Below are 23,955 nucleotides of genomic sequence, written 5' to 3'. Positions count from 1 at the left end.
GAGGGAACACAGCTACTCACATTTGCACAGACTGCAAAAAAACATTTGATGGTTCGGGAAAAGTGTACAAATTTGTGGCTAATCACAATCCATTCACAGGTTTTCTGCCTGGGTGGTGGCTATCTACTTGCAGTCATCTGTAACATTGCATAGTAGCAATCAGGTCTGAATCAGGCTCATAGGCAGAAAGTACAATGTGTGATGTGAGGCTCCTTTCAAACCATTATGGTGTCAAACACAATTCTATTAGACACAGGCGCCTTCATTCAGCATCAGGTGCAGCTGCAAATTGTATCGCAATGAGTTATCAGTACACTGCAATAGCAGAAGTGAACCCAATTATAATGGGGAACATGAGTGGTAAAGGCAAATTGGGTGAAAAGTGGCCAAATTGGATGTGTTTGACAGTATATGGCCACCTTTTGCCCTATGCTAACGTTGAACCGTACATTAATGTATCTGTTAACAAACCTACCACATTGGTGAACCACATGCACTGGACTATAAAAGTCCAGTACAAGAGCCAGGTTTACATAAATAAGGCCCCTACCTTTTTATACACATCTTAAGCCAGGGCTGGGCAATTGCGGCCCTCCAGATGTTGAGGAACTACACATCCCAGCATGCCTTGCATCAGTTTCAGCATGGCCACATAGCAAAACTAATGCAAAGCATCCTGGGATGTGTAGTTCCTCAACATCTGGAGGGCCGCAATTGCCCAGCCCTGTCTTAAGCGGTCAACCAAATGAGTGCACTTTAAGGAACAACTTGCCTGTAGCCCTAAATGGAATAGGAGTAAATTAACAAATTAATAATGGTGGACAGCGCTGTATTGGTTTTTAAAGAAATCTATACTAACATATTAAATCATATGGCGACATATATATAGAATACACGTCAATCAATAAAACCAAACAATGTATATATGAACAACTTCCGCTACTCTTGGCTCCACCCTGCTCTGCTATCATTAGCATGCAAGCGTGCTCAGGCGTAGGTCTTCCCCTTCTGTGTTTTCCTGTTTGCATCTGTATTGTCTACTTTTTATGTATGTTTTTTATGTATGCTCAACTTTCCCCACTGTTAGGTATCGCAGAGCACTGTAACATGGGTTTGTTCTGTCGACATGATTAAAGTCAGTATGGGGATTATGTCGACACAGCCTTAACCCTAACATGCACCGTTGCCATAGTGACTGTCAACATTATGGGGGTTATTCTAATCCATTCGGTCCTCTGCGCATTCGCACGGAGGAGCGATGGTGCGTTTCTGCGCAGACGTAGGGTGTGTGCACCCACGGCAAACTTTCGGTTCGCCGGGTGCACGCACCTATGACGGCGTGTGGGGGGCGGAGATGTGCGGGGGGGGGGGGGGGGGGTGCCGGGCTGCCCCATTAACATATGGGAATGCCCAGCATTCCATGGGCGCAGGGGGCGGGCAGCTGACATCACCAGATGTCAGTTGCCCGCCCATATCTGTGCCAGCATATGTAAGTGACTTAAAAGTCACTTTTATATGCGTGCTGCACCACATCTTTCGACGGTTGGTGTGGGCGAACCAGCACATCGAGGGGGGGGGGGGGGTCGTTCGCCTGGGGGAGTTTGGTGGACTCGCAAGTCTGCAAATTTGCAGCCTTGCGAATCAACCAGAATAACCCCCTATGTCTATATCGACACATTCACTGTCAATAATCTGAATTCTGATATTTAGACCATGAGGGGTATTCATTCCGGGTCCCGACTGTCGGTATGTTTTTGGTTCGCTCACCAGTTTAACCGCAGGCGGGGTTCAATGCCCTGCCTGCCGATTGGCGAAAAGGGTGTGTGTCTGAGAAAACGGCCATGGATTGTCGAGATCCAGCCATGATCTCGACAATCCAAGGCCGATTTCAGTAAAACGGGCCCCACTGCTTTTCAACTCGGGTCTGTGCTGACGAGCTGCCGCTTCAATGCTGTTGGTAAGGCGCCCGTCGCTATTTCCCCCCGTCAGAAATAGCAGCAGGGAGGGAATACCTCCCACGTCTCCATACTGAATACATGCTCAGTAGCATCCTATCATTCACAAATAACAATAATAATAGTAATTACTCTATTTGACGACTAATGTATGCTTGCATCTGATAATCTATCGACATATTTAATTATATTGATTCAGTACGAGCTGCTTCACCATTTTATGGACCAAGGGCCTTATTCAGATCTGAGCTCAGTACAAATTTGTTTGGAAAATGGGCAAGACCATGTGCACTGCAGGTGGGGCAGATGTAACCTGTGCAAAGAGAGTTAAATTTAGGTGGGGTGTGCTGAAACTGAAATCTAAATTGCAGTGTAAAAATAATGCAGCCAGTATTTACCCTGCACAGAAACAAAATAACTCGCACTAATCTAACTCTCTCTATACATGTTACATCTGCCCCACCTGCAGTGCACATGGTTTTGCCCATTTTCCGAACAAATTTGTACTGCGATCAGATCTGAATAAGGCCCCAAATGTATTCAGCCTTAACAAGTAATAAAGTGGAGAGTTATAAAGAGTGATAAAGGACGAGTCAATCAGCTCCTAACTTTCATTTCTTAAACACAGCCTGCAATATGGCAGGAAGGAGCTGATTGGATGCTACTTTATCACTCTCCACTTTATCACTTAATACATTTGGCCCTAAGGAAGATTAGTTATTTATGGAAATTCAAAAAAAAACTATTCTAGATTAATTATATCCCTTGATAAAAATCGAAAAACACATTTGATATGATTGTACCATCATGGCATAGCCATTCCATGTACCAGTTACCAGGTGCTATTTCATTGGCAGCTCATTCATACGCCATGCCATCCTTGATGATGAACTAGTGCTCTCTATGAAAAGCTCACCTGTATGGGCAATATGTTCTAACTACACTGAACACTCCTAACAGTCCCATGTTGTCTAGATGAAGAAGATAGCTCGGAGACAACAGCAACAGGACCATGAACAGTTAGGAGCACAGCGCTTGGGATCTGCATGCGGGAACCGCGGAAACAGTAGACAAAGCAACGATGACAGTGACGGTGAGAAAACCAACAATAACCGCATTATAGCCGTAGGTCTTCTGAGGGACAAAATGTCTTCTTGGCCAACAAGTCATTTTGTGACATCACAAGCTGTAAGACACCAGGGAGGTGTCTTACATCTGCGCGCGCTTGCAAAAGCATTCAATGGTCGGCGACTATCCAATGATTTTGCCCCTGAACACAAAGCTTGCGAATGGATGTTTATGCTAAACATCCTTTCGCATGCGTATAGCAAATTCGGCGTGCGAGAGGGGGGAGGGGTTGGCCATTTGTGCGGGTGCCAGGGGGCGTTTAGAGGACCCGCAAAGCTGCAAATTTCGCAGCTTTGTGGGTCAACCAGAATCACCCCCATAGAGCATACAGATGGCCTCAAGGCACTGAAATGTTATTGGCCTGGTGGGCATAAGGCATCCCCCCCCCCGTCTCAGCCGGCCACTGGTTGCACAACTAGATACAAAACACTGAAGGTGATGTAGATGATCATCCATTACGTGTAATGGAACAACAGATGCCCTTGTAGAAGAATTAGGATATGCTGTGTATGCATCAAAGTAAGATGTGATCTGGAGATGAGACTTGGAATAATATTCCTGCACCCAAACTCTCTATAAAATCAATAGTTAAACAGAATTAAGCCTGTTGCCCCTTTAGGCAATATGTTATTTCTAAATGGCATATTATTTATTAAGTTTCTTATATAGCGCAGCATATTCCATTGCGCTTTACAAAAGGAGACAGTGATACAACAAACAGGGTATTTACAGACAGTCAAAAAGTAGGAGGGCCCTGCTCGCAAGCTTACAATCTATAGGGAAGTAGGCATTGACACATAAGGATAGATACTGTATTCTTTATTGCATCGGATGGTTTCACAAGAGTGCAAAGTAAAATTCTAAATCTGGGTGTTACATTTACCAATGGTTTATTTTAGCAATGAAGAGCCAACAGCATCCAATACAAAAAGTATAAATATATTATGGGGTATATTCAATTAGTGACATTCTTTTGTCGGCATGGACTCGACACTACCTATTCAATGCAGCGGCCAAATCTGAATGTCGGATTTGGCTGCTGGTTGATGCTCACCCGGTCGGCGCCGGGACAGCGTGTCAGCGGGGGTATGCGTCCGGCAGGAGACGGTATGCTACCAGGAAGCGGCGGGAACAGGAACATCGTGGGGTGAACTGCTCTCACCCTGCCCGGCGGTGGGTGAGTAATGTAGGAGGTGGTGGACAGGAGGATGCTGCTTGCTCAATCTGACATCTTTTCATGTCGGATTGAGATTGCCGGAAACAGGGCCATAACCTGTCGGATTTGGCTGCATTTCCTCAAGACGGAGGTATATCCCAGAGAACAAGGTTGTTTCTCACAAAAACACCCAGGTTTCATTAAACCTGGGTGTTTTTGTAAGACTTTTTATTTTAGCCTTTTTTGTAGGAAAGCCTGAAAATAACACATCAAAGAAACATCAGGGTACATCGCTGATGTTTCTTCTTCTGTAACTGAATCCTCCCAATAATGTGCTAAACATGCATAACCAAGATGAAGTGCAAAATGGTAACAGCAAGGAGGAGACTGGACAAGTTAAACAAGCAAAATAATCAGCACAATAAACAGAAAACTTATCCAAAGTGTCTTATCCAGAGGGCTGAAGGTGTTTCAAGTGCCAGTCACCACCCTGCCAAATAACAGCCCTGACAGCTGGTTTTCAGTGTATACTGTACCGAAGACATTAGTCGTGACCTTATTACAGTGGTTCCTAACCCTGGTCCTCAAGTACCCCCAACAGTGCACGTTTTGCAGGTCTCCACACAGAATCACAGGTGAGATAATTACCTCCACCTGTGATCTTTTCAAATGTGCCTGAATAATGAGTGCACCTGCCGGTTGACCTGGAAAACGTGCACTGTTGGGGGGTACTTGAGGACCAGGGTTGGGAACCACTGCCTTATTATATGGATGCAAACTATAGATACTTTCTTGCATTGGATGTTGCTGGCTCTTTATGTATGTATACAAGTATGTAATATAATGATTTTCAAATATTATAAAATGTGTTTTAGTCCCTTAGTAGTAGTACGTTTATTTATAAGGCGCCGCAAAGTGTCCGCAGCGCCGTACATAGCAAACAAAAAACAAATTACAAGTTAACGTACAGGGTGTGTTGAAAAATACAGTATGAATAGGGGTATAGTTGGTAGAACTAAAATCAGCATCAGTTCAGAAGTAGGTGTCAAAATTGTCGAGGAGACTGAAGATGATGTAGAGGAAGGGAAGAACAGGACAGGACAGGAGCACAGGTGAGGAAAATAGGTAGAGTGAGTACTTGACGAAGGAGGACCCTACTCATAAGAGTTAACATACTAAAAATAGGTGGGTGGACGAACGAAAAACAATAGGATAAATAGGAACGGAGGGGAACAGAGGCAGGATAGGAGGATCAAAAGAGGTTAGGAGGAGGGATAGGCTAGTCGAAAAAAGTGGGTTTTGAGGGAGCGCTTGAAGGAGGTAAGGGAATCAGAAAGCCTGATGGGTGGCGGGAGGTTGTTCCAGTGCAGGGGGGCAGCGCGAGAGAAGTCTTGGACACGGGAGTGGGAGGAGGTGATTAGGTGAGAGGTCAGTCGGCGGTCAGTGATGGAGCGAAGAGGACGGGAGGGAGTGTGGATAGAGATCAGTGAAGAGAGGTAAGGAGCGGTGGAGGAGGAGAGAGCCTTGTAGGTGGTGGTGAGGAGTTTAAAGAGAACTCGGAAAGGAATGGGGAGCTAGTGAAGAGATAGACAGAGTGGGGAGGCAGAGGTAGAGTGGCGAGAGAGGAAGATGAGCCTAGCAGCAGCCCTTAAACAGTGAACAGATTTATATACATTTACATAAATTTTTATTTGATAAAAGTCAACCTTTGGTAAATATACCTCTAGAAAAGAGGTGCTGCGCTCCTGCCTGACTTTTCATCAATTGACTGAGACTCAATTTAATAGTAATTAAATAATAATAATTTATTTATCCATTGTCCATTTAGTGTGCATTATAGCACTCAGATCTGTACAAACAGTGTTCTACCTGATTGTAACATCACTAAGATCTTCCTGGTGATAGGCAAGTCTGGGATGTTATATAAAAATGAATTAACTTTTTTCATACAAGGCATTACTAATAGATCCTTGGTCATATGGATATAACATTACTACCATGGTTATTAATAGCACCTTGATGTCTGTGCTGGTAGGGATGAGCAGAGGCAGTTAAAAATAAAAATGCCAAATGTATCATCTACACTGTAGAAAATTAACCATTGCATTTCTGGGTCATTTAGGGATATTGCAAAAATATGTTAAAGTACTATCAAAATAATAATAATAATAACAAATAATAATAATGGTACTTATGTAATATCTGGGCTCCCGTTTTTCTTATGAGACCGCGGGGCTCGCCATGCTTTGGGCACGGTGGCTCGCTGCGCTCGCCACACTATATAAAATCAACTCCATGCGTAGTTGGATAGTAGGGGTATGGGGTGCATTTAACATGGGAGCCCAGATAATACATAAGTACCATAATAATAAAATATGTATTATAACATTTAATTGAAAAAAAATTTTTTTTAATAAGCACATTCTGTATTTATGTATAGCTTCACTACCATGCAAAAGTTTGAGGCCACATAGAAATGTCCTTATTTTTGAAAGAAAAGCTGTTTCTTTCAATGAAAATAATATTAAATTAATCAGAAATACACTATATACATTGTTAATGTGGTCAATGACTATACTAGCTGCAATATCTAAATAGGCACTCGCACGCAGTACCGATGTTGTGCGTCCGCGCATGAGCAGGCGGGTATCTGCGCATGTGCAGGCGTATGGTGCACCCATGCCGGCGAGGGGGGGGGGGGGGCGGCGGAGATGGGCGGGGAGCGCCGGGTTGCCCCATTACCACATATGGGAACGTCCAGCGTTCCATGGGCGTTCCCATGAGAACGCTTGGCGTTCTCATGGAAATGAGGCAGTGACGCGGGTGTGGGGGGCGGGTGGCTGACATCACTGGATGTCAGCTGCCCGGCCGTATCGACGCCAGCATGCACGCATATATACGCAACTGAGAAGTCACTTATATATGCGTGCACGCTAAACATCATCAAAGATGTGGGCGGTTACCCGAGCCATGCGAATGGATGTTTATGCAAAACATCCATTCACAGCTGTTCGGGCGAAGCCGCACTTTGAGGGGGCGGTCGTTCGCCGGTCGGGGTTTGGTGGACTCGCAAGGCTGCGAATTTGCAGCCTTGCGAATCAACCTGAATAACCCCGTTAATGTGCTAGCTGGACATACAGAGTTAATGCTCCTTGTAAGCTTAATGAAACCTAAATTATTTTTAAATTAATGTTAAAAAGAACAAAATAATAATAATAAAACAAATGTTTTGTGAGTGAGGTATTTAAAAAAAAAAAAAAAAGAACACTCTACTTTGGGTATTTAGCTATACAACAACTAATCCTGTGATGTCTTTGCCCATTAGATGGTGGCAGTGGGCTAGAAGGTGTTATGGTGCCATATTCCAGAATGCCACAGCCAACACTCCTTCCGTTGGATCAAGCCGTCTACAGCACAGACCTCTACAGACAAGGTCTCACACCTCCTCAAATGCCTGGTGACCATTTACATCCATATGGTGAGTGTTACATGCTAATCAGCATATACAAAGTGGCGCAATCTCGGATGCAGATAGCAAAGTTTGCAGTCAAACTCTTCATGGAGGTTAAAGTTTCGTAGAAGAAGGAACAGATGCAATATTAAGATGGAGCTACATGAAGGTTCTTGGAGATTGATGGTTGGAGGGTAGTTCTGAGTGCTCATTGCTTGAGGAAATAACTGTTACAACATGGTCTTTTGCTTTGAACCATTTTTGCATGGCATAACATATTGGGGGAGATTCTCTAAGAATCTCCGCCCCCCATCGCATATTTAATTATCGCATATGCTGTAACATATGCGATAATTAAGGAAAAGGACAGCTCTTGCGTTAAGAGCTGTCCTTTGCGGTGAGAGTCGCCGGGTCCCAGCAGGTCCCGGCGGCTCTCTCCTCCCTCCCACACCCGGCGCTGCTGCTGCGCCGGGCTCTCCTCCTCCCTGCACCCGGAAGAGGATCAGTGCTGGGAGGAGGTCACAGGTCCGGGCAGCACTGCGCTGTGCTGCCCGGACACAGGTGAGGGGGGAGGGGGCGTTGCGGGGCGGCGGAGGGTTGCGATAGAAGCCCATTGGCTTCTATGGGGCATCGCCAGATTTCCCCCCCGCGGTAACCCGGCGGGGGATGCTTACAGCATCCCAAAATGCGGTAAAACCCCCGAAAACCCCCATTATCTGCAGCAAGACCTTTTTTTTATTTGGCTCTAGTTTTAAAAATATCCGTAGGTCTCCTCCCAGCATTAGTGAGGATATACAAATGTGTAATGGGTCTCAAATGTGACTAAATGTGACTATGTTATCACAATAAAACTAATTCTTTTTGAAAGACGGTAATTGTCAAAAAATAAAAACTAAGTTGATTCTGTTGTTAGGTAAAGCTGCCTAGACTAGTAATGTACTTCAAATGGAGAAAATAATGGAGTTCCATAATTTTTCATTAATTTGAAAACTGAAGCCAATTCAGCTATAGTGAAGAATTAATTTTAAATATAGGACCTGCAAGTACTCACAAACTGACCTCAATTCCTAAAAAAAAAATATAGTTCTCCAGTGAAATTAACAAAAAAATTATAACATTTAATTATTTTCTGTATTTGAAGTATGCTACTAGTCAAGGCCACTTTACTTAACATAATCAACTTAGTTTTGCTTTTTTTTTTTTTTAACAACAATCTTCCTTCAACAATAACAAAAATAAGTTTTATCTGTGATAACGTAGCCGATTGTCACATTTGAGGCACAAAACACATTTGTGTAATGCTGGGACGAGACATATGCATATCTTAAAAACTAGAGCCAATTGAAACATAAGCATGGTATATCCATGATCTGGAGCAATCAGGATAAATCGACTCTTAAATGCATGGCAACAGATTGACTTTTCCCTAGTGTGAAAAAGGTAATAGTCTATAATAATACAGATTAAATAAAAACATGGATATCATGTTCTCTTCTAGAGAGATGAGGTGCTACATGGTACAAGTTTATACTCCATTTGTTTTTCTTTCCCCAACAGATGCAGATGTTTTCCATGACATGGACAATGATGGTCTCAATTATCTAGGTGGGTCCTTACTGACATCCTCCAACTCCAACAACCTACAGGCTTGTGCAGGACCCATTGATCGCTTGTACTCCATGCAGAACTCTTACTTCGCCTCCTGACCACGGCATGTGACAAGTGACTGTCATTTTTCCAGATGTTCATGGTGTCTATACAAAATCATTTAAATTAACATCCAAACTATCAGGACAAGAAGAATGTATAATCCGATTTATGGACAACTTAGAGACGGGAATAACTTTATCATCAACGACATATTCTTCAGGCTGAGGAATACAGTCCTAAATCATCCAGCAACGTATACAGATTATTGATGTTATTTATATAGGATTATTTTCCATTCTGTTATTTAACTGTGCAGTCTAAATGTAAAAAATCATTTCTTCCAAGAGTTTTATATGGCATGCTACCTTTGGAAAGCTTTTGATGTATAAAACAGTTTTATGTTCTAGAATCCATTCAGCTGCATAAAGTTGCCACTTTGTCATGACTGGAATAGTTTACTTAAAAAAAAAAAAAAAAAACCACACACACACACACACACACACACACACACACACACACACACACACACACACACACACACACACACACACACACACACACACACACACACACACACACACACACACACACACAATATGCATATATTCCTTAATGACACATTTGCATGGCATAAAAAGGGGTTCACACTTAGCAACTCTCCAACACATACTGTATATTGGGCCTGATTCAGACCTGATCGCTGCTTGGCTATTTTTTAGAGCCCTGTGATCAGATGGTCGCCACCCAGAGAGAGTGAAAATCCTCCCTGTGCAAATCTGCAAATGAATGGATCACTGATCGGCCACCAGCTGCACATCCATTTGCAACTCACTCACCATTAAATGATTTTCCCAGTCTGTGCCAACATAAGTCTGACCCTTCAACAGCTTTGAGACAGAGACAGGCTGGTCGAGGCCTCCCTGAAAAAGCCTGTTTGGTACTTGTTTCCTAGAACGGCCACAACGATTTAGATCGTTGTGGTCGTAAGATAAAAAATCGGATCGATCGCATCGCATGCGATTTGGTCGCATACGATGCGACCGATCCGATCGACCGATTTTTCACCCGATTTTTTTTTTTTTTTCAACAGATTTGTTTAAATTGCCCCCCCAAATGTTAATAAGTGTGCTAGACCCCACGATAGACGTGAACCCGAAGCGTGGCGAGCGCAGCGAGCCCGCGAGGGGCGGCGGTGCGCGTCCTCCGACCTTTTCATTCCCCTACTATCCACTAGGGCGTGGAGTGAGAATATAATAGTGTGGCGAGCGCAGCGAGCCACCGAGCCCGAAGCGTGGCGAGCGCAGCGAGCCCCGCGAGGGGACGCGTCTAACTTCACAGGTATACGCGTCCCCTCGCGGGGCTCGCTGCGCTCGCCACGCTTCGGGCTCGGTGGCTCGCTGCGCTCGCCACACTATTATATTCTCACTCCACGCCCTAGTGGATAGTAGGGGAATGAAAAGGTCGGAGGACGCGCACCGCCGCCCCTCGCGGGCTCGCTGCGCTCGCCACGCTTCGGGTTCACGTCTATCGTGGGGTCATGGCGGGCACATAAAAAATGTGAAATGGGTCATATTGGCCAATTTCACCTTTTTTATCATTTTTCACTATGTGAGATGGACTTAATCAAGTCCATCTCATCTTGTGCCATTATAATGGCACAAGACCGACCGATTTCAATGTTAAAAGATTTTTTAACATTGAAGTCTATGGAAAAATCGGGTCAATCGGTCGGTCGCATCGCGGCCGATTTTAATTGGTCGCGACCGACCGATTGACCCGATTTCTGTCAATCAAATGGAAAAAATTGTAAAAAATCGGCCACATCGTGAGGATCGTGTCCCTTAATTAAGAGCCACGATCACTCACGATTGTGGCCGTTCTAGGAAACAAGTACCGCCTGTTTTTTTTTCTGACACACCCAGAAAACACCAGGATGCCATCGATAAACGGCAGTTCCCTGGCAGTCAAGGTACATACGCACACCCCCGGCTTCTATGGCTGCATCAGCTGCAGTCCATAGAAGCAAATTTGGGCTACACTGCAAGGCAAGTGCCTATAGCAACTCGGACTGGCATTCCCAGAGGGTTTGCCTCAGTGGCGTAAGTTCATTCCAGTTGCCCGGAGGCAAGATATATATTGGTGCCCCCCCACACACATACAACCCTATATAACCTTATATAAAATATATATTTCTGTTTAGATAGATAGATAGAGAACACATATATTCCAGAACTCGGCCACAGAAGCAATATTATTGGCTTTTAAATAACTGATTTAAACTTCCAGGGGGAGGAGAGTGCCCCCTTGGGAGCAGGAGCCCGGCGGCAGATGACTCCATTGCCTCCCAGAGTTCTGCCTCTGGTTTGCCTGTACCGCGGGTGACTGGCAGGTCAGACTTCCAAGAGGGAGTCTCTGCCAGTCAAAGTGAAGCCAGTGCAGTCTCACAGACTTCACAAAGGCTGAGCAGTGTGGCAGATTTTACCTTAGGGGGCAATCCATAGGTAAAACCCCCCACTGGTAGAGAACGTTTCTGTACCCCTAGTTAGTTTACCACATTCACTAGCCATGCTTCAATCCAAATGCACTTGTCACACTTTACTGTTCCCAAACGTAGATTGCAATGTATGGAAGAAAAAAAATATGGGAAATACAAAAATCACAAAAAAAATTGTCAACCTTCTCATGTGTTGATTATGGCCATGCCAATCTTTTGTTGTGGTCTTTTGAGCATGTCTACCTGTCGATCTAGGCATTGTCACCCTGCCATCTGGATACCAATTAATTTAGGGTAGTTCCATTGCTAAAGAGTGGCAGTCTGTATGGTCACACTCAACTTTAGAAAAGTGTTAAGGTGCCCATATAAATAGGGCAATATACATGGGATTTGATCACTTTTTATGCCATTGCAGCGATAAATCGCATAAACAAATTCTAAATCGCATATATCTGAAGTCAGGTCTTATGCGCTGCGCTGCAGGAGAGATGTGTAACACCACAGTTTAACCAGGCAGGCTTGGCTGGGATCCCATACGATACATCATATGCAAAAAGGACTGCATACATTGTATTGTGTGTGATCTTGGGTGAGCCAAGGGAGAAGTGGCCATGCACTAGGATGACGTATCCGAGGCTTCAAATTGCACCAGTTTTCTATTGAACTCCCTGTCAGCTTCCTGGGAGTGCTGCAGGTCACATTTTGTACTTCAGTGCTCATTTCACATAAGATATATTGCATGCAATTTGTACTACAGGGTACTATGGAGGCTGGCAAATAGGGCTATATAAAACAGTATACATGCAATATATCGCCGGTACTAAAAACAATGTTCACTGTATTGCCTGCGATTCAGATAAATATATAGCACAGCCCATGTGATCTTCAGGCTCTGATGCGATGCTCATGGGACTACACATTGCATCAGACCCTATGTCAAACACATGTGATTTTGACACTTTTCATCAGCCGCAATCGGATTAACAGTAACCAGATCGCCATGAAATCGTCCTAGTCTATGGGCACCTACTGTCTCTTGCTGCATGAGATTTGTCTGATGTCAATGTGCTGAGCACATGGATTTGATTGTGTGCTGGAAGAGCATTACCATTGCTTTCACAGGAGACTACTGTATGACCAAGGGTAACACCAGCAAAAGCAGCAGTGTTTGAGGAATCTGACATGGATCCCTCCCAGCATCCCCCACGGCCGCTGGTGTCACTCTGTTTATTCACTAGTGATGGGCAAGCTTCTCAAAGGACAGCCCTTATCGCAAGAGCTGTACATTACTGTACTAATCCCATAGGTTAGTGCATAAGCAATTATGTACCACGTGATGTGTGGCGAGATGCAAGCTTTAGTACATCCTACCCAGGATTGCATCCTGCAGATTCACTTTGTTCAAACCCACAGAGAAACAACACTTTAGAATACAGAACAATAGAACAATCAATGACCATAAATGGATTTACCATTACAATATAAACCATAGATTCGTCAGGTGGCAGGTATAGAAACAACTGCAATACACCAAGAAAAATAAGAGAGGTAGTTGTAATAGCCAATATAGCCTGAAAGGCTTGCTGTCAGAGCAAGAGCAATGTGGCCATGCGCCCCTTTATAGGATTATTAAATAATTTTGTTCTCTTAATATAATGAAACATTAATTTCACCCAGAACATTTTACAAAAATAATAATTCCAGGGGATGAACTGAGATTGTGCTGGTGCACAGTAGCCTTCATGTGGGGAAAGTCCATAATAAGGTAAGAATAGGTGGATGTAGTATTTCAATGTTTCAAACTCATTGTGTTTTTTTTAAAAGAAAATATGGTGTGAGGAAAAGTATAAAGATAAGTAGCTGGACAGTGGCAAGTGGTGGATTTGACTGGAGCGGTACACTTCTGAAACAGTAACACAGATGTCCATAGGTGAGCTCAGGGAGGACAGAAACCTCCCTTGGAGCAGAAGGGAAAAGCCCTGCTGGCATAATGTAGTTCAGGTTGATAGGGCTACAGTGTCTAGATAGACAGTCAATAAGTTAACACTAAAATGTTGACAGGCAATAGGTTGAGAGGATCAACATGTCGACATGCAGTAGGATGCCATGGTCAAAAGGCTGACATGAAAAAAACTAGACACATGAAAAAAGTCAACATGAGTTTAAAAAAAAAAAAAAAAAGAATTCATACTTTTGCACACTGTAGCATCCACGTGAACTACAATTGGGAACGGTGTGTCGAGTGAGTGAGGCACCAGGCCCAATGCAAGGGTATGCGTTACACTAATTGGTGGTCCATGTCAAAAGGTGACACCACAACAATGTGAAAAAGTAATGTTGACTTTTTCATGTCAACCTTTTAAACATGTCGACTGTTTGACCTTGTCGACCTATTGAATTTCTAACTAGTCACTATGAAGGGAAATTTACTAAGATGGGAGTTCTATTTCACATGGGATGCTGCTATGGCCAACCAATCAGAATCTAGTACTATTTTTTTAGCACCCTATAGAAGATAACAAACAGGATCTGATTGGTTGCCCAGAGCAACATCCCATGTGACAGAACTCCCATATTAGTAAATTTACCCCATATACTTGGGTACATAACGCAAAGTAACTACTCATTCTCTCTAGCATGTTACCTGGTAATGACTACTAGCATATCACTCATCTGCCTGACAGCAATTCCTGCTGGAACACACCTGAAACATAGGGTAATTAGAGTTAATAAAATGCATTTGAACACAGAGACTGTTGTGCTTTTCAAAACTATTCTGCACCAAGAAATGAGCATAACCACCTATAGCCCTATCTTTACTATACTACTTACAGAATGGTTACTCTACATTGTAAGCTATGTGGAGCAGGGCCTCCCTCACTCCTGTTCTATTAGATCTCTCCTACTAAGCTGCCATCTATGTGCCGCCGCAATTTCCGATGGGGGAAATAGTGGCGGTTCCCTATTCAATGCTATCTTTAGTGACAGCATTGATGCAGGATCACGACAGAACGGGTTTACTTTAGAAGCTGTTGGGCACGTTCTGCCGATTACGGCGTGGATTGTTGCGATCCTGGCAGCAGATCGCCAATCCACGGCAGTCTTCACGGCCGGACATTGAATCCTGCCTGTCATTCAGCTGTCAGGCTGACCGCAAACGGGCCAGGATCACGGCTGTTGGCAGGGATCGACAGCCGTGATCCTAGATTGAATACCCCCCTATACCCGCATTGCTTCACACTCATAATCGTTCCCCTCTACCAAGGACAACCTGCCTCCACTTCTTTGCTTTCCTACATCCCAGCGGTATTGTGTACTGAGAACCGTGTTGCTAATATTGTTACCTGTGCTGGTATTTTGTTTTTCCAGTTACTGTAATGTTTAGTTCTGTGTATTTTTCTGATGATTGCCATATGTATAGCGCTGCAAACCACTTGTGGCACAGTATAAATACAATATAATACTACCAATAATAAATAATACTGCTAAATAGAACTGCAAGTATTAGGGGCCCGCTGGAAGTGTATTTTTACCTGCGACTATGAAATAGTGGTTTGTAACATTTCAGCCCAGCACCTTCATTAATCCTAGATTCACTAGAGCTTTTAAAAACTAAAAAGAATGCAGTTTTCTATAGCAGCCAATCAGATTGTAGCTATCATTTCTCATGATTCTAAAAACAATGATAGAATCTAATTGGTAGCTAGGGGCAACACCACCTCCTGTCTGCTTTATAAACTTTACTAAATCTACCCATGTATTTCTTAGTAATTACTGTTCTATGTTTCTGAAAACAGAACAACTCAGAGATTACGCAGTGGTAGGAGATTACGGAAATCATTCCAATTCATTCGGTCCCTGGCGAATTCACAACGGGGACATGTTTTTATTCTGCGCATGTGCATAATGAGTTATGCGCATGTGCAAGGCACCTGTGTGAACGGCTTGCCGAGCCCTTTGCAAGGAGCAGTGCGGACAGTGGGCGTGTGGCGGCCGAGTCAGGTGTCGCCCATGGGAACGCACAAGGTTTCATGGGTGTCCCCATGGGAATGTGGGCGGGACGAGGTGTGATTCATTTTTCCCGCTCACAAATAAAAGTCAGTCTAGACTAACTTTTATTACTGACAGAGATGGACGAAATTGTGATATGACGTCAGCCGCCTGCCCCACACAGGCATAAACACGCCAGTGTGGTATGTAATATTTGCCCATGCACAGACCCACACAATCGGACACTGGGCCGAATTCAGCCTCAACCGATCAAACCTGAATCAGGCCCTTGATTCAATACCAGTTGTCATCATCACCGCACAATTGCTAAAGACCTAGGTGTAAAAAATATGCCAGAAAACAAAGTGACGTTAGTGTAAATCTGGGTACCCCGAGTTACCCCCCCTTTATTTGCAAGTGCCAAGTAACGACTCTGCTTTGCCCATACTCACGTACGCTTGTTTCCTAAGCAAGTGGAGAAAAAACAAAAATCAAGATATTCCCCACAAGTGGATCGGAGTTCAACTCTTTGTATTGGCTCAAGTTCAACCTTTAAATATGCATTACTACAAAGCAGAGTCACCGGCAGCATTGAAGAAGGAAGCCCTCCTTCCTCAAGCCTTGTCAAGGACAAGAGATACAGAAACCATTTACATGACACCATGAGGCATCATGAGCTGTCCCAACTGAATAGCAACCAACACTAAAGGGTGATGTTCTGTGGATGGGAAAGGCTGTCTCTAACACCGCAGGCATGTAATCACCTCTGTTCTACTAGTCATGAAGTCCTTGTAGAAATTAATCCTGGTTAGTCAGTTCTCCATTAGCAAAAATAGATCAGATTTGATTTATAGTCCTTGTAAAATGTGCATAGTACAGTGATGCTGGTCTGCAGTTTGCACTCCATGGTGGTTGCATGTGGTGATTACTGTATTATGGATAATCTTTATTGACAATTCTGCGATGTACGGTGGACAACAGTGCAGAGTTTAACCAGATCTCTGTGAAGATACAACGTTGTGTTACTAAAAACAGAATAGGATATTGAAGTGAACATAAATATAAGTTGTATGCATATGTCTGCATGTAGTAAGTGATAACATGTTACCTAATTAGCGTCCTTCACACTCTCCGCGCACTGGAGGAAATCAGTCACATGTTTCGAGCAGTTTTCTACCGATGTCTGGTTTTGTTTCAGGCACTGCTCAAAAGCTGAAAATGGTTCAAGGCACTGAGTTCGGATCTTCTGTATGATGGGGCTGGAAAACAGGAGAGTATAACATGATAATATAACAGGGGAAAACAGTATAACACAGATGTTCCCAATCTTTTTTGATTCAGGGCACCCTAGAGAATCAGAATTTTTTTCACGGCACCCCTAGGTCCAAAAAAAATTAATTAGATTGTGTTTATATGCGATTCTTAGCGGCAGTTATGTGGTAAAGGGCAGGATTTGCTTCTGTTTGTACACATTCTATGATTGCCAGCCACCAGCACTGGTCTTGCTCATAAATAATTAACCATTAATAATTTGAGTTGGTCCTGGACCACCAAGCCGCGGCACCCCTGCATGTGTCCCGAGGCACCCCAGGGAGCCACGGCACACAGTTTGGGAACCACTGGTATAACATGTATATTAGGAAAGAATGAATACATGTATTATCTGTCACGCTGACATCACTAGTCAAAAAAGGGAAACAAAAATTCTAAACAAATTACATATGCAGCAAAACAAAAAATAATTCTACAACATAAATTGAAAAAAAAACAAAAAAAAAAACAAGAAAAACAAATTATCTCAAGTCACAGCTGTGGCACACGTTACATTTAAGTGATAACAAAGTTGCACAAGAGTCAATCATTTACTTAACAATGAAAACAATTAAAAAAGCAAAATGTTGTGGGAAACCCCTCCTCCCCACAAAAATAAAATTGTGTCACGATCCGGATCGGAAGCTGGTGGTTCCGATGTATGGCCAGCTTTATAACTGGAATGACTCATGAAATATGGAGAGGGTGGTGGTGGGGATAGATGGCAGATACAGGTACACACAGAGGTGGTCATTCTGGTTGGCTCTTTAAAAAAAAAAGCTAAAAGGCTGCTTAGCGAGCCTTATAACACCACACGAATGCCCGCCGCTTTGCGAATGAATGTTTTGCATAAACCACTCAATGTTTTGCCGACAATCAAATGATTTTTCCCCTGCTAGCAAATCTAAGTCAGTCTAGACTGACCTAGACTTAGGGCGTCCGGGTCCGATAACGAGGCAGGCGGCTGCGACATCTGCAGCCGCTACTGGAAGGTAGGTGCATGACTGCTTTCGCATAGGGATGCCCAGCGTTTTCCTGGGCGCATCCACCATTTGTGGGTGTATGCTCAGGAAACGCAGGTCATTCACATGTGAATGTGCCCTGTCTGCCTCCATCCCACGCACCCCCCTCCACCTATGTGAGAGTCACAGCGACTATGCAAGTCGCCCGTACAGAAGCCCTGCACATGCGCATAAGAAAATATGCACATATGCAGTGCTTTACCATCAGTCCCTGTTGCAAATTCACAGGAATTACCCCCAGAGTGTGGGGGTATATGTATAACACACAGAGCATAAGCAATACCAGCCACCTCAGCTACACAGTAACTTCCTTGCAGCTGGGGCTATAGAGATAAGAAAGTCTGCTTATTTTGGCTGGGTTACTGCATATGGACGGAGGCCCACAAAAGAGGAGGTGCCAGGCTGCCAGGGAACTGCACCCGCCCACCGAGGCCCAACAAGTACTAGCCACCTGCACAATCCTTACTCTAACGGGACTAAGCTATTATTAGGAACACACAGTCTGCACAGAACTCATTCTATAATATTCATCCATTACCTTTCCACGTCTTACAGCTTCTACGAACTCTAACTATGTAATGCAATAAGCTGCAGGGATATTTATGTTAGAGAATGTACTAGAGAATGTAAAGTAAAGAATGTAAAGTAAGCTCATCCCCCTCTTTGAAAACAAACAATTAATTTATATATGACCAGTGCTCAAAGTGGCGGTATGCCATACAGCTGTATACCGCCCCACTTCCAGCACTGTATAGGACATAATCTAAGCATAAAGTAGTTGTTTTATGACAGTTACTTCACTTTTCTCCTCTAGATCTCTAATTCTGCCCCCAACACCCTTCTTTTTAAATGGGGTTTGCAGTAACGTAAAGGTTGTGCTCTCGTAATGTCCGGCTGCGCATAATTAATGCTCAAAGTATTAAGGGCCAGATGTATTAAGCTTTAAAAAGTGACAAATTGGAGGAGAGTGATAAAATACCAGCTCCTACCTGCCATTTTTCAAACAAAACACGGTGACGATTGGCTGGTTGTTTATCACTCTCCATTTTATCACTTGTTAAAGCTTAATACATCTGAACCTAAAGAAGCAGTAATGAACACAACTTACAGACAAGAGGGAAAATCTTAAATATTATTAAGTTTGTAGAAAATCAAATTTACATATTTAGTGTTCCCGCTAGGCTTGTTTTACGGGGCGCTGCGCCCTGCCCCTTTTAAAGCCGCAGATTTCCGCCCTGCCCGTTTTTGCCCGCCCTGCACAAGTTAATAGCTGCTGCCGCGCTAGAAGTCTGACACTGTCAGCGGGAGGAGACTTCTAGCGCGGCAGCAGTGTAAGCCTCTAACGCGGCAGCATGTGGAGTGGACACTCCCCCCTCAGCCCTGCAGTCAAACCAGAAACCAGCTGATGCGGGACATCTCTTATGGCAGGGCTTGACAAATACCAGGCGCCCGTCCCCTGGAAGTCAGCAGTGACAACCCTCTCCCACCTCCTAAGGAACCAACAGCGGCAGCGCACAGAGCGGCGCCCGCCCATCGCCATCCCCCACCTGCTGGAAGTCAGCAGCGCAGACAGTGTGTCCAACCCTCCCCCCACCTAAGGGACCACCAGCGGCAGCGCACGGAGTGGCGCCCGCCCACCGCCATCCCCCACCTGCTGGAAGTCAGCAGCGCGGACAGTGTGTCCAACCCTCCCCCTTCCTAAGGGACCATCAGCAGCAGCACACGGAGCGGCGCCTGTCCCCTCTGCAGGAAGTCAGCAGCGCGGGCAGGGTGCCCTCCGCCCCTCTTAAGGGACCAGCGGCAGCGCACTGTCGACCCCCTCAGTGCAGCAGCTGCTGCTAAAGAACTCGGCGCCCCTGGAAACACGTTAACCCCTGGTATGTAACCCCAAGGGGATAGGGAAGGGGGGGGGGGGGTATTCACAATGCCTCTCCTTTCAGTGTACAATGTTTTGCCCAAACTACCAGCATACATATGTCCCCCGCCTGCACCCCCACCCAAGTGCCAGCCTGCCCCAACTGTGTAGCCTGTACCCCCTGCAAGTGCCAGCCTGTCCCACCTGTGTGGCCTGCACCCCCCTGCACGTGCCAACCAGCCCCATCTGTGTGGCCTGCAAGTGCCAGCCTGCCCCACATGTGTGGCCTGCACCCCCTCTAGTACCAGTCTGCCTCACCTGTGTGATCCCCCATACTGTCTGCCCATTTGTCTATCTTTGCCCCCAGTCCATCCATATATTCATAGATGCAGCATATGGTGCTCATTCCAACCATTTTCCCCAATCTGTACTGTACCTCTATACATCCATCCTACCTAACTGTCCTGGCAATGTCTCTCCTGCTCACTCTCCTTTCTCTACACCTATCTCTCCCTGACTCTCTTGCTCTCTGACACTCTTTCTCTCCCTCCCTGATGCTGCCTCTCTCTCCCAGACACCCTTTCTTTTAGTTACGCCCCTGGCCATGGGCATAACGGCGTGTGGTATTATATGTAATGGGCATTACGGTGTTTGGTTTAGTTTAGTTAAGCCACCTGTGCTCAAGCATTTATATCCTAAAGACCAGGGCTGATAGGATGGAAACCAGTGTTTTCACCATGCCTAATTTTTTGAGCTGGCAAGCTGGCTACCCAACACTGTTGGCTGGCACTGGTGCTAACTTATAAAGCCGCAAAGCAGCCAAACCCTGTTTAAATTTTGCACTGTTCGCCAGCCAATTGCAAAAGACAAAGTGTCACAAGATGGTTATATAGAATAAATGTGCTGATGGTGTGACGCTCCGGTGTCACAAGATGGATTATATAGCATAAATGTGCCGATGGTGTGACGCTCCGGTGTCACAAGATGGATTATATAGCATAAATGTGCCGATGGTGTGACGCTCAGGTGTCACAGGATGGGTTATATAGCATAAATGTGCTGATGGTGTGACGCTCAGGTGTCACAAAATGGGTTATATACCATAAATGTGCTGATGGTGTGACGCTCAGGTGTCACAGGATGGATTATATAGCATAAATGTGCCAATGGTGTGACGCTCAGGTGTCACAAGATGGTTATATAGCATAAATGCGCTGATGGTGTGACGCTCCGGTGTCACAAGATGGTTATATAGCATAAATGTGCTGATGGTGTGACGCTCAGATGTCACAAGATGGTTATATAGCATAAATGTGCCGATGGTGTGATGCTCAGGTGTCACAAGTTGGTTATATAGCATAAATGTGCCGATGGTGTGATGCTCAGGTGTCACAAGTTGGTTATATAGCATAAATGTGCTGATGGTGTGACGCTCAGGTGTCACAAGTTGGTTATATAGCATAAATGTGCCAATGGTGTGACGCTCCGGTGTCACAAGATGGTTATATAGCATAAATGTGCCGATGGTGTGACCCTCCGGTGTCACAAGATGGTTATATAGCATTAATGTGCCGATGGTGTGACGCTCAGGTGTCACAAGATGGTTATATAGCATGAATGTGCTGATGGTGTGACGCTCAGGTGTCACGAGATGGTTATATAGCATAAATGTGCTGATGGTGTGACGCTCAGGTGTCACAAGTTGGTTATATAGCATAAATGTGCTGATGGTGTGACGCTCCGGTGTCACAAGATGGTTATATAGCATAAATGTGCCGATGGTGTGACGCTCAGGTGTCACAAGGTGGTTATTTAGCATAAATGTGCTGATGGTGTGACGCTCCGGTGTCACAAGATGGTTATATAGCATAAATGTGCTGATATATAGCATAAATGTGCTGATGGTGTGACGCTCAGGTGTCACAAGATGGTTATATACTGTAGCATAAATGTGCCGATGGTGTGACGCTCAGATGTCACAAGATGGGTTATATAGCAAAAGTGTGCTGATGGTGTGACGATCCTGTGTCACAAGGTGGATTATATACTGTAGCATAAACGTGCTGATGGTTTGTAGCTCAGGTGTCACCATTTTGACCTTTTAAGGTACTCTTTACCTAGCACGGCGCCCATCGCGGGCATCGCGGCCATTGCATGCACTACAGTAACGGGTGCGTCGCGACCGATGCGATGCCCGCGATTTCCCATAGGGATCAATGTTAAATTTTTCAATGGACGCGATTTTTCAGTTCAATGCCTCAATGCCCGCGATTTTGCCACAGGAAACAATGTTAAATGGGCCACAGAGCCCAAATAGGCACCCTTAGCAGTGAAATGTCCCCCACAATTGTTAACGACACCCCACGATCAACGCGAACCCGAAGCGTGGCGAGCGCAGCGAGCCCGCGAGGGGCGGCGGTACGCGTCCTCCGACCTTTTCATACCCATACTATCCACGTCGGCGTGGAGTTGAGAATAGAATAGTGTGGCGAGCGCAGCGAGCCACCGAGCCCGAAGCGTGGCGAGCCCCGCGAGGGGACGCGGATACCTGTGAAGCCCGCGAAGGGACGCGTTTACCTGTGAAGGTATCCGCGTGCGCTCGCCACACTATTCTATTCTCAACTCCACGCCGACGTGGATAGTGGGGGTATGAAAAGGTCGGAGGACGCGTACCGCTGCGCTCGCCTCGCTTCGGGTTCGCGTTGATCGTGGGGTGTCGTTAACAATTGTGGGGGACATTTCACTGCTCAGGGTGCCTATTTGGGCTCTGTGGCCCATTTAACATTGTTTCCTATGGCAAAATCGCGGGCATTGAGGCATTGAACTGAAAAATCGCGTCCATTGAAAAATTTAACATTGATCCCTATGGGAAATCGCGGGCATTGCGTCGGTCGCGTCGCACCCGTTACTGTAGTGCATGCGATGCCCGCGATTTTTTACACCAGATGACCGCGATGGACATCGCGGGCGCCGTGCTAGGTAAAGAGTACCCCTTTTAAATTAAAATGTGCCCTCGCGATTGAAAAATGTGCCCTTCCCGTGGTCAGCACCCTGCCCTAAAAAATTTCTAGAGTGAACACTAATATTCATTTATATTGCACATGTGAACATTTTCGAATAATAGTAAAAAAACCACACCTGTCATCTAGTAAGTGGAACAAGAGTCTCTGAATTACAATGTAGTTATACTACCACCTAGTGAACAATCTGGGAATGACATGACAATTATACTGCCTTTAAATCAATAGAGCCACTTATAACATGTTCTCATTACCGCCCCTGCAAAATCCAGGGTTTTTGATCCCGGGTTTTTGCCAGGGCACAGATTATGTCAGCTCACAGACCCCCTTCACACTGCTCCTTGGACCTGGAAACTTCCCAGGTCTAACATGAAAGCAAAAAAGAAGAAAGAAACTCGGGTGGGGTGCACTCTTATTAATCCAATCTTAAAGTTGTTCAAAAGATACTTTATAAATCTTAATAAAGAATTTTTTATGGTGTGTTTTTTTTAATTGCTGAGTGTTTAACCAAAATAATTAAATAATATTAGAACAAAGAAAAATATTTTTGGTATTTTTTCAATTAATATGAATTAATTTGTTACCAAATAAATATGTCCTGGCGATTTGTTTGGTTCTTAACAGGATTTTATTATGCGTAGATATACACTGAGAAAGCTGATCATCATATATCCTTATTGCCTTTATCCAGAAGGCAGTCTCAGTTTTAGTCTCAATTTGATATTGAGATAAGGATTATAATCATAGATCAGCGTAACTCATAATTCTAAAGAGAAAAAAACATAATGGTAATTTTAAATACGCATAAAAAAATCATTCACATATTGTGCGGTGTATCTTATTTACTACAATTTTAGATTTTAAATTTTACTTATTTTTAGTTGGATTCTCTCCCCTGCTTGCTACACAGTCAATTAGTGTAT

The 23,955-nt window shown here is 44.5% G+C and overlaps 2 protein-coding genes across 10 annotated transcripts in view; one reads left to right on the top strand and one right to left on the bottom strand.

Moving 5' to 3' along the window:
* Nucleotides 1-9,768, top strand: part of LOC146075626 (LIM homeobox transcription factor 1-alpha-like) — a 52,252-nt gene extending 42,484 nt beyond the window's left edge. For all 3 annotated transcript variants that reach the window (XM_083185044.1, XM_083185042.1, XM_083185043.1), the window contains 3 exons: nt 2,931-3,048; nt 7,565-7,717; nt 9,248-9,768. In XM_083185044.1, the coding sequence (XP_083041170.1) occupies nt 2,931-3,048; nt 7,565-7,717; nt 9,248-9,396 (420 nt within the window). In that variant the 3' untranslated portion in view covers nt 9,397-9,768. The remainder of the gene's footprint in view (nt 1-2,930; nt 3,049-7,564; nt 7,718-9,247) is intronic.
* The window catches only part of CHCHD5 (coiled-coil-helix-coiled-coil-helix domain containing 5), a 40,363-nt gene continuing 17,160 nt past the window's right edge, over nt 753-23,955 (bottom strand). For 5 of the 7 annotated variants that reach the window (XM_083185050.1, XM_083185046.1, XM_083185049.1 and 2 more), the window contains exons 4-5: nt 16,933-17,083; nt 16,339-16,825 (exon numbers count right to left, since the gene is read on the bottom strand). In XM_083185050.1, the coding sequence (XP_083041176.1) occupies nt 16,933-17,083 (151 nt within the window). In that variant the 3' untranslated portion in view covers nt 16,339-16,825. Of the gene's footprint in view, nt 781-13,332; nt 14,539-16,338; nt 16,826-16,932; nt 17,084-23,955 lie in introns of those variants that run through there. The other 2 variants (XR_014473605.1, XR_014473604.1) reach the window with 2 other exon arrangements.

The sequence above is a fragment of the Crinia signifera genome, chromosome 4 (assembly GCF_055691185.1).
Source record: "Crinia signifera chromosome 4, ASM5569118v1, whole genome shotgun sequence".
Classification (NCBI taxonomy): Eukaryota; Metazoa; Chordata; class Amphibia; order Anura; family Myobatrachidae; genus Crinia; species Crinia signifera.
Note: the sequence above shows the minus strand (reverse complement) of the source record. Positions and strands in the feature narration are given on the sequence as shown.